Here is a 12108-nt window from a genome sequence, read left to right as displayed (position 1 = left end):
GGGGGGTTTGGATAATACATTCCATGCAGATATTGTCAGCTATTCATAGCCATTTACCTGTTCTATTTTGAATGGCTATCAGTGAATATGTACAATCAATCAGAATCTCATAAATGGTGAACTCTTTAGACTTACATGTACCCACTATTAACCAGATAAGTACACATTTCCAAAACTTATTTTAGGGGTTTCCTGATTGTATTTTTGATTGACACAGAGTCATGTTTTCATGTTTGCAACATATTTAAATGCAGTCTCTTCCAAAGTTTGTGTTGTAAATTGTCTTTGGTTCCTTTTATTTTTCTACTTTATTCTTGCAAAGAAAAGTAAGTTTACTTTATAGTGTATTTTGGTAGTTCATCTTTATAGTTGTTTGATTTTAGTTGTATAGTCCTGTCTCTTTCCCTATTCTTATATACATGTATTTATGATAAGTGTTTAAATTTTTATGGAAGGGAATCTTTTTTTTTGTGATATGCATTATGTAGATAAACTGTTGTTTAGATATGTTTTATTAATGATTTACTGGTAATATTTAGAGCTGTCTGGAGTCCCTTGACTGCTAAAATCATTGAAGGAAGATATTTTGATTTTGACAGAAAATGAACTCCATGTTAATGTGTATTAACTCCCTTTCCTTAGTCAGCAGAAATAATATACTGTTCATTTCTAAATTGCTGGTATTAATTTTTACCATGCATTACCTTTTCATTCTGATGCAGTCGGTATAGTTTCCCTTTCTAGCCTTTGACCTTAAAGACGCTCTCCCATGGAAACACAAGTCACCTGATCAAAATTCTGTTTCCAGATTGGCCAAATATTGATAACATAGTGGGGTTTGAAAAAGGAAATTGAAATTGCGTGCCATGCGTTATTTCCTGATGAAAATTATGTGTAAAGAGAACAAATTTTACTGCGTTGGTTATCTTTTTTTAAAGATAGTATTTGTTTTTAAAATAACATCTATCTGATACTTCTAGTTTGAAATATTTAGATGAGTATATCATTGATTGTTTTAGTTATCAACACATGTGATGTGTAGTACTCAAGAAATTGAACTAAACTAGAAATGATTATATTATGATTATATACTCTGGTAAACTGATGTTCAACTGTTATAGTAAATAAAATTTGAGGATTTGTTGTAGTAATCAAAATATTTGTAGTGTATTGCTTCAGGCAAGGAGGAAGTAAAATGTCAAGAAGTTGTATTTGTTTATTACCATAAATACATGTAACTGGTACATGTAGTCATTATGAATGACATGGTTATTGATCACAATGCTTGTATATTTCATATGCATACAAGCATACAGTTTTTAAGTATCCATTGAATTTAAAAGATTACTCTTACTGAGTTCAGTATGTTGAGGTACCAGTTCAGACAGTTGCTACTTGTATTTACCATTTGTAATAGGTACATTTTGCATTAGGCATTATAAAACGCTTGTATATGCATTGATATTTAGATTTTTTTACTCCTTTTTCTAAGCAATGGTACAACCCTCTTCTGTTAGTAACATATTAGGTTTCTGGTCTAGTAACCTTTTAGTATAGTACATTTGTAAATACCAATCAGTGATGATTGTGTTGCAAAAAATGTATGTTGACAATGTCACATGCTGCCTTTATACATGTATACTGCAGTAGAACTAGTAACCATTTAGTATAGTAAATACCAATCAGTGATAGTTGTGTTGCAAAAAAAAAAATATGTTGACAATGTCACACGCTGCCTATATACATGTAACGGAGATGTTGATAAACATGTATTAAATGTGACTAAAATTTCAACATTAGGGCACAACCTAGCATTTAACCTATTGTAGAATTAAGTTATTATGTGGGATACTTTTCCAGTAGTATAAAGTAGCAATAAACAATGGGTTGTCTCATAAAGTTTAAATCTAATAAATTTTAATCAGCAGAAAATGCTGTCAATCAAGTCATGGATATGATATCTTTCTGCTACTGACGTGTGCACTATTCTATCATTTTAAATAGAAAAAAAAATTATTCTAATTCTATCTATTGGATTAACTTCTACAGCATACATTTTCATTTCAAGTATAAATTTTGATACCAAGTTTGATGGGGTATATAGGAATCACCCCTTCTGTGTCTGTCTGTCTGTTCACCTGTCTATTATTCTTGTAAGCACAACTCCTCAAGGTATTTTGATGAGACTTGATGGGAAGGTGGGCATCATTTAAGACCATGCTGTCATGTTTGTGATTTACAATCCCCTGTCAGGTCTAACTTTATCGCTGCATTAAGAGTAATTTCCTGTCCACAATCATTTTTAATCCTTTATTTGGTAAATGATAGCAGGTTAATTGGTAGAGCATTTCCTGGGATTTGCATAGCCATACATATCACAGACATTTGTGTATTGATTTGTATCATCGATGCTAAAAAATAGTTTAAGATGGCATAGGGCTTTGTCAGTTTGTGTAGTTAGTGGAGCTACCGGTCGTTGTATTATGATGAAATCAGACTAGACATATCATCAAGTCAAGAATCTCTGAAAAAACAATGGGTCTTAGAAGGGCCAATTTGATCAACATGTGGAAAAAATGTTTTTACAACAATTTTTTATATATTTTGCCCCTTTCTGTCTTTCTGTAAACATATTGACCAATTGTTGCTTGAAGTCATAAATAAATTGGTAAATAACCATCTGTGTTGACCATGTAGAAACAATAAATGTTCGGATGACAATATTGACCTGTTAAGCCATACTTTTAGCTCAAAATGGGAAAATGGGACATTTGTATCAACAATTGTAGCATAACAAGAGATATTTGTTTATTCCACACTTCAACACTTACACAGGTCAATGATAGGCATTTCATTGACAGTTTTTTGTTACCATACCTAGACTTTCCAAAGCCACCAAAGAAAAAATCATTGTTTCAAAACAGGCAACAATTGAGAAATGAATATAAAAAAACTTTCAGTACATTTTTTATTCAAAAACTTATGTTTCTTCAAAATTTTTGTATGTACAAATAGTATTAAAATAGGAGTGAAAGTCACATACAGACCATAACATTGATCATCTTTTTAGCTCACCTAGCCAAAGGTCATGTGAGCTATTTCCATCACTTGGCGTCCGTCATCGTTAACAATTTTTCAAAACTCTTCTCCTCAGAAACTGCTTGACCAATTGGAACCAAACTTGGTATGAATGTTTCTTGGGGTATCCTGCACAGAACTGTTTTTGATCCGTCAAAAAACATGGCCACTGTTATCAAAAATAGAACATAGGGGTCGGACAGTAGTTTTTCACTGTGGTCAAATTTCATTTTAATCTGTTAAGCCATGTTGGAGTTATTGCCCTTTTTCAACGTTTTTTTTTGCTATTTTTTATGTTATTTCTTTCAAAAATCTTCTCCTCTGACACTACTTGACCAATTGGAACTAAACTTGGTATGAATGTTCCTTGGTGTGTTCTGCATAGAGCTGATGTGAGGATTTTTGATCCGTCAAAAACATGGCCACCGTTACTAAAAATAGAACATAGGGGTGAGACAATAGTTTTTTGCATATATTTTGCATAAATTCTTTCAATAGCTGAAATGATCCTTATTTTTAGGACTACAAAAGTTTTTAGGCATAAAATTTGTCAGACGCCTTCTTATAAGAGTTATTGCCCTTGACAGGGGGAAATGACAGGTTTTTTTTTTTTTTTTTTACAGTTTTCAGCCAATGTCTTGAAAACTATGATAGATTTAGACTTTCATTTACTGAAATGATCCTTATGATAAGTTCTATCAAAGTTTTCTTGAGTCAAAATTGTTGGACTACTTCTTGTTTAAATTATTGCCCTTGAAAGGCAAAATTTAACCAGGTGAGCAATTCATGCTCTTGGGAGCCTCTTGTTTCTTGCTCTTATTCGTTGCGAAAACAAGCATTCATTTGAATGTAGTAAAATAAGAAGTTTCATTTGATATGCCCTTATTCTGAAATAATGATTTGTATATTTTACTGATAAGCGAAAGTTAGCAGTACACTACTGTTACATGTAAAGTAATGTAGTCTACCTGTATTTTGAAGAAAGTAATTAATTTTGACAGCTAGGGAAAACAAAGTTTCAGGTATCTCTCTTTTCTTCAAGGGACAGGATGTTTATAATTACTACCTAAACATGTTTCATTGTTTAATTAGTCTAGTAGATAATACAACACATCTCTTATTGAATACAGGTGTTCAAAACTGCTGCGCCATTACATGTTATACAACCACCTGCAGTCGGTGCAGCATACAGTGAGATAAAAAGTGCTCTGACATCCATAAGTGTTGCCAGAAAGTTATTGTAGAATGTCATTTTTTCTCAGCTTTGTTGGAAGCTGGTCAGATCAGAAATTATTTCTTACATGGATAATGTTTATTAAATGAAGCTGATGTGATCACAGATTTTTGTTATTACTGTTTGCTTTTTTTGAGCTATGTCAGGATTCTTTAGTTTTCTTAGGTTCGATAGTGACAGCCTTGTAATAATAATGACTTTCTGAACTTCTATTATTGTATTTGCCAATTTGAAAATTATTGCATTTATTTTCTGTTATTAGTTGAGGTCTATAAATTTTTGGGCAAGAATGAAGTGTTAAGTCTTGTGATATTGAAAAATAATCCCGCTTTTTTGTTCAAAATTCGACAGTCAAATTTTGAGCTTGATCAAATTGGTTTCAACATGTATTGAAAATTCTGAATGCTATTGAGTGTAGGAAAAAAATCCATCTTGTAATAAATAGGTTTTATGACAATAAGTAAGTTTATGATGTGGGAGGTAATGTTGAAATAACATACTGGAATTAAATACACACTTACACATCTATAGTGCAGTATACAATCCATTAGGTGCTAAGCCAATTAGATTTTAGATTAAAGAGTCATACTGGGTATGATGGAACTTTAACATAAGTTCACACCTGATTATGGTATTTAACCCTTCTGTCAACACTAATCACAAAATAGATATTTATTTCATAACAATCTATCTATATATTGCTCCTCGTGTCAAGTTCTGTGCAATATTGATGATGAAATTAACAAAATATTCATAACCATAGTGGTAAGTGCACAAGTGTGAAAGTCTTCTTAAAAGTCCAACTATCTGTAACAGGGATACATTTGATAAAAAATCTTATTCACATTATTTCTAATGACTGAAAATAGTCGGGACTAACTGTATACATGTATCATTAACCTTGGACTTTGGTAATTCTACTTTCTTGATTGATCAGAAATCTGCATGCAATGAACTTATAAAATGAATCAGATTATCATAGCCTTTCATTATGTATGTGAAAATGTGTAGTTATGGGGTTTCTGTTAATTATTATTAGGGGATAACAAGTGCTACATGTAAGTTCTCATTGCTTAGGATTTATTCTTACAACATATTAGTTTAATTGTCATTCTTGTAAAAAAAATTAATCATTGTTTTAAGTGGCCGCAACACATGTATAAGAAACTCTCACAAAAGAAATATCCATATATTGATTTAATCATTAATCGAAGGATGAAGTTTAAAGAGGAGTACAACACACCTTCAAGAGTTAAGTGTCTTTCCCAATTACTAATTCCTTTAAGCTAGGGGAGGTAAATTAGATCTGGACAGTTCTGAAGTGCTGCATTTACCCTCATACATAAGTGTCATGTCTTATTCCTGATTATTTGTTTATATCATCTTAATTTGTTTGGTAAATATATACATACTGTAACCTCTTGAAACTTATTCTAAAAATATGTACATAGTATGGCAGCAGATTTATCTCACAATACTTAACAGAATGGATGTTTATTAGTTATTTCAGATATGATACTTTGTTGTATATTGCAGGTATTCTCTTTATTTTATAAATGAGATTAGTCATTAATGTAATGAAATTAAGTTACCTTTGATTGAGATGTTAACTGTGGACATTGTGTACTTAACAGGAAAGTAAATCCCAGTACAGAACCCTGACAAAGACCAGGAGATACATGAAAGATGGTGTGGTGGTCACCAGTACAACACAGAGAGTGGTCCAGGCAGGAGATGAGAATAAGATTAGGGTGGACTATGACAACAGGTAAGTCAACTTCTGGAGCATGTTAATACAGAATGTGATCTGGTAGGGGGAGGTTTTAACTAATAGTTGGCAAAACTGTTAACTGTAGGGTATGGTCTTCTTTTGATTAAATGACCATTACCTGCTGAACTTCTTTCGGTTTTTAACTGGAAAATTAGAGAGATACAGGGAATGAAAAGGTGGGTTATAATCTGAAGTGAATACTTGGATTTGTAATGGACAGGTTGGGAATGAAAATTAGAAATGATGGTCCAGAAGGTACTTGATTTATTACTAAATAAGGTGTGGATGAAAAGGGGAAATAGACACTGATTAAGTCAGACTGAAACTGGAATGGTTTTTGAGGGAGTTGTCATAAACATTAAAAAATAGTGGCCTTAAGGGGCCAAAAGTCATTATCCTGGTTTGTGGACATTAACTTTAGTAAAAGTGCATGGTATTCCATGAAACTGTATTACTTGGTTTCATGCCACAAAAGGATGGTTTTGATGAATTTACATACAAAATTTACTTACATGTACCTTTTGGGAATTAATGGCCAAATAGGGGCTAGAGTATTTTTTGCAGTAACTGTTGTATGTATAAATTGCTTATATTTATGTCTAATATGGTGTTCCTTGAACACTTTGATTTTTGTCAGAATCATATGCTGTGTCTTAGCTTTAAATCACAATCCCAATTCAGAGCTGGATCAAGTTGGAATCTTTTTAACCATACTTGTCATACTTGTTCAGAGTTTGACCTCTGTGATCATATCAGGCTGTGTCCTGCAAAACATTTTATTTTTTGTTGAAACGTAACATCACAATTTAAAAAAAAAAGAATCTGGGTTCTTTTTTAACATTATTAAATGTTACCGAACTACAATTATATGCACAATTTACTACAGGATTTTACTTCCACACATTGATGAAGTCTGTAATAAACACATACTTTATACCAAGAAAAACATAATGCTTGGTCATAATAAAAATTATAGGATGTGGTCTGGGTGTTCCATGGTTTGTTCTGACAAGTTTATCTGAGGAGATGATTGGTCCTTCACCATAAATGTTAGATATGATGACTACTGAGCATCTTTCTACTGACACTTCTACTGTTGTGGTGATTTTTGGACAATACAGTTACATGTATTCTCTAATATTAACTTAAATTGGAAATGTGCAATGTCATTTCTTACTGACCATTCTAAAAATTCCCATGAGAAAAAAAGCTTTCTTGTGAAAAATTAATTATGTTACAAAAATAAAAGTTCCATTGTTAAGTCTTTCATATTTTCACTGATATTTGTTTGTTAGACACATTTTCTCATTTCAAGTCCTATTTTTGGTAGTTCCATGGATTAAAATTAACTTGCAAGATCAAATGGCCCTGGACTTTTTTTGCATCATAATGAAATTTCCTCTGGAAGAAAGTTAAAGGTTCTAAATAAAAGTTAACAAAAATATTATAGGTCCAGGACCTATACATGTAGGTAAATGATATTTCCAACGTCCTGGATAAAAAAAATTTAGAGTCCCTGACCTCGGACTAATTTGAATCCCTTATGAAAATGTTAAGAAATTCTTAAGATGCTTTTACTTCGTTATTAAAAAAAAAAAAACAACTGACAACTGGAAAAGACAGAATTTCTCTCACTTGTGGAAGATATCCCAGATCTTCACTATTCACCAGTACAAGAACCTTTTTCTTTCGTTTAAAATTACTTCAACTATATGAATGAATGATGTTGAAAAATGTAGCAAATTAGTGTGTCCGTTCGAAAATGTGTGTCATGTTAGTTAAGAGTAAATACCTTTAAATAAATTAAATTCTCAGTAAGAACAATTATTGCATGTGTAATTGCTAAGAATAATAAAATAGAGACGCAATGATGTGGTTCAAAAGTTTTGGAAGATTTATTTTTCTGAAATATGGTACTACAATGTTCTATTTTTTGATAACTTTTTTATCCTCGTTTTTGATTAGTTGGCTTTCCCAGTGAAGACATGGTCCGTGCTGCAGTCTTCAATGGGCTGTCTTCACAGGAAATTGATCAAAAACGAAAGAATGAAGAGTTCATATTGTTATATAACTGAATAGTACATGTTACGTACATGTTTAACCAGTTAGTTGACACCAGTGGACGTGGTACCAGGTGTATCATGTGACCATACCATTGTGTAATGGGGATATCTATAGTAATTATTATTGCCTGGGCGATGACAAGGACTGTTGTAGGTTATGTAGGATGTTATAATACTGACATTTATTGTGATAAATTTTATTGTATGGATCAGAGATGTGTGCTGATCACTGTTTTAATGTGTAATGATAGCAATACAGGTGTCATACTTTGTTAACTAAATTGGTAGTACTGGATTCTTATGACCTTTCATGTATACTATTAGAAGTGATTATCATTAACCTTATTCTATGAATTACATGTAGTAGAAGTAGGATAGTTTAGTTTCACAGGAGTTGTTACACAACTTAACTCTAGTTTTAGATTATCAGTACTCGAGAGTTTGTTGTTGGCTTTTAGGAATATGTCAAGTTCTGAGTTGTCAGTGGGATAGAAATTCTGTCACAATTGAAATTGAACCCTTGTAAAGAACTTAAGATACATTCAAGATGGAGGATAAAAAAACTAATTGAGAAATTCTTATTCTGAACTGACGGAAGTAGGACTGTCAAAAATTATAGTCTGGAGTTACATATTGTAATATGATTCTGAATTGTCTCTTCAATCAGTGAAACATGTAGCCTGAAACACAGGATGATCTTGTATGGAAGTAATGAAATAATTTACCAAAAGTGATAGAAAATTAACTTAAAGATAAAAGCCTTCACACTTAAATGCAATTGAAATCGATAATCTGGAGGAGTAGACAAAGATCTGCAGTTTAATGACTATAGATATCTAGTTGTACCATGCCACTCCTGATGTAAAGCCAGGATATATTGTTTTGTTTTGTTAGAATCAATACCTGTGGTGGAAGAAAGCAGCTGACTTATGATGTTAACATTGGCATTTTGGCATTTTATGGAATGATATCTAGGTTGTGACTGATAGCTATAGACAGGTCATATCATGTTTTTGTCTACTGTGTTCTGTAGATGTCTAGATACTGTTAAAAAACAATCAGCTGTGACTGTCTCCCATGCGTTAAGTTACTCAGATAAACAGTGTTTTAAAAGTATGTGTTCAAGATTTCCACTGGGAATAATTTTTTTTTTTTTTTAAACTAATTGTAAAAGAAGGAGAAAATAATGCTTATGAGACCCGGTAGTAATTTGTTAAATAGATAACAAGTGAAATTGAATATTTCCCATTCCTAACAAATCGTGTTTTATTGCATGCATATTGGTGACCAATTTCAAAGAGAAGGACGAAAACGAATAAATTATCACGTAGATTTGCTTCTGTACATATTTCTAATGGTACTTCTGTGAACCAACAATGATAACGAATTCACATCTGGCTGGCAGGGGAGTATTTTGACATTTCTCTTGTAATATAGATATAATTGATGATGAGGGACAATATGTACATGTAATAGATTAGCATAGGTTCTCAAAGGGATTACTGGTAATTGTCTGCATTTGTTAATGACATTTGGATAATACACTGCATTTGTTGGCTCAGTCTGCAGGTAGACTTACACTGAATTCTTCTTACAGATGTAGCTTCAGCTTGTTGAAGTTTAATCTGGACTTAGGCTTTACCTAGTTGACCTTCGTCATTTCCCGTACTTATATAGAACTGTTCATAAAACTGACATACATGTGAAAATTAGATGTTATATGACAATGCCAGTTTAATTATAGAATTCAGACATAGCATGAAATATAGTGTGCTTTAAAAAGAATTAGAGATGGCAGTTTATACACGTGCATTTTGCCTCCAAACTTGTCTTTCTGATTGACAGAGATATCACATAAAGTAGTTGTTGATTTTAATAAATTGGAACATATTGATTTTAGGAAGTTTTATATGATGATATCAAGGAAATACTTATTAGCTTTTGACGAAATTGGACAGAGAAGTATTACACCAATATAGTTCTCCTAGAATATTCTCATAATTGGAATATATTAGATGGCTTTTATGTAAATTATCTTATTTCTTCTTGTGAGTATTCATAGTCAAACTGTGGTTGGATATGTCGTAACTATTGTCTTGTGTCGTTGGAGCTTTGATGATAGATAGAAGATTGGTTATTCATTTATTCATGTTGATGTATAGTAAATGTGGAAACTGAGAAGTGTCCTATAAACATTTGATCGGAAGTGTGATTCTTTTTTGTAAACAAAATTACCATGGATATTACTGATTATATAATTTTACTTGAATTGCCAGAAAATCTATAAAAGACAGGATCAGAGAAGGTTAGATCTCTGAGAGAGCATTCCATATTACATAATCAGTTGGAAAAAAGTTGATTTTTTATTCGGAACAGTTAAAAGTTCTGTTGGATCATTTATTGGTCTGGCCAGCGGAATTATTCTGGGATTGATTTTGACAAATACAATTGGATTGCACTTTCCTTGATTGCAGTGTTTACATGTCCTCCGGCAATCTTGAAATTTCATCGTATTTCAGATTTTTATCTAATAAGGATGTAGAAAATAACTGAAAGGTACATTTGAAACAATGGCTGAAGCAATATCAGATCAGTCTTGGAACTTGACGGCTTTAGATTTGTTAGATACAGTATTAGATAACTCTGTTGGGGATGACAGCCTTGACTTGACAGAAGCTGCTGCAGACATAGAAAACAAATCAGAAATGGCCGACCAGGAATTGTGTGATTCAACTGCACAATTTTTAATTGGATCTGATAACTTGGAAAATTTGAATTACTTGTACTATGAAATTGACATCTCTAATGCTAGAAGAAACTCTGACACACCTTCTGTAGCATCAACGAGTACATCTGCTAGTCTAGCATCCTATGTCAGTGATACTGATGCCCTGGCAATGTTTCCTATCCGAGTAAGCACAACTCTGTGGAAAGATAATCCTGAACAGGACCCTTTCAATACATTCTCAGTGTCTGAAGACAACTTAACCAAAATAATTGACTATCTAGAAAATGTTAGTGCTCGTGGTAAAAACCAAAAAGGACAAGAGGTCTCAGAAAATGTAATGAATTCCATGCAGGAAGACTTCCGAGGTGCTGTCTCGGATAAAGTCACATTTATTCTGGACACTTATTACTCAATGTATATGACAAGGTGAGACCTACATCCTTTATGATCTTTTCATGTGTTTTTTTTTTGTTTGGTTTGAATGTCTCTTTTTCTGTTCAATTACTGGTGTATTAACATTTCAAACATACACCTACCCTGTTGTGGTAGATTACTAATACAAGGGTACATCTTCAGTATCTAAATTTTGGACCATTATCAATGTTGGTGATATGGTCAAATGTTTTTTTTTTCAATGGTTGAATAAAGCCACAGCTAATGTTCAGTGTAGTTTTGATGTACAACCAAATACTAAGTTCATCATTGTTAATAATGTCCATTGATTTAGGGATTGGTTCTATTTGATGAGTATGTCATGGTTAATGATGTGTTTAATATTCTAATACAGATGTCAGCTTTATACCCCATCATGTCAATATACACAGTCAATAGTTTTTTTTTAGGTCATAAAAATGTAATGTATTATATACCTTGAGGCAAGAAACATATTGTTCCAGTATATCTTTATCCCATTCAGTCTTGAACCATATACATGTAACAGCTGATCACAGAAAAGTCAGAGTTTTAGCACCCTCTTTTACATCAGTTATTAAGACTAAGAATTACTCTAATCAAAAAAATTCAATATTTTTTTTCATAAATGCTGTTAACATAGTATATGAAGTGGACAACCTCCTCCTCACCCCCTCCTAAATAAAAAAAAATCCTAAAATAAGTGACATAAAAAATCTAATAGGTACATCATGCAAATGCATAATCTCAATGTTTTAGGAAAAATACCAAAAATATCTACCCACTAATTTGTTCTTTTGACTGAATCTACAAAATTTGTACT

The 12108-nt window shown here is 32.2% G+C and overlaps 1 protein-coding gene across 1 annotated transcript in view; it reads left to right on the top strand.

The window, feature by feature from the left end:
• The window catches only part of LOC148621610 (serine/threonine-protein kinase 10-like), a 46878-nt gene that overhangs the window by 15802 nt on the left and 18968 nt on the right, over positions 1-12108 (top strand). The window contains exon 12 of the mRNA XM_088576166.1: positions 5947-6080. Within this exon, the coding sequence (XP_088432292.1) occupies positions 5947-6080 (134 nt within the window). The remainder of the gene's footprint in view (positions 1-5946; positions 6081-12108) is intronic.

The sequence above is a fragment of the Perna viridis genome, chromosome 3, assembly GCF_037379345.1.
Source record: "Perna viridis isolate PV_CMFRI_1.1 ecotype Kerala chromosome 3, ASM3737934v1, whole genome shotgun sequence".
Lineage (NCBI taxonomy): Eukaryota > Metazoa > Mollusca > Bivalvia > Mytilida > Mytilidae > Perna > Perna viridis.
This window is presented reverse-complemented; position numbering and strand designations above follow the sequence as displayed.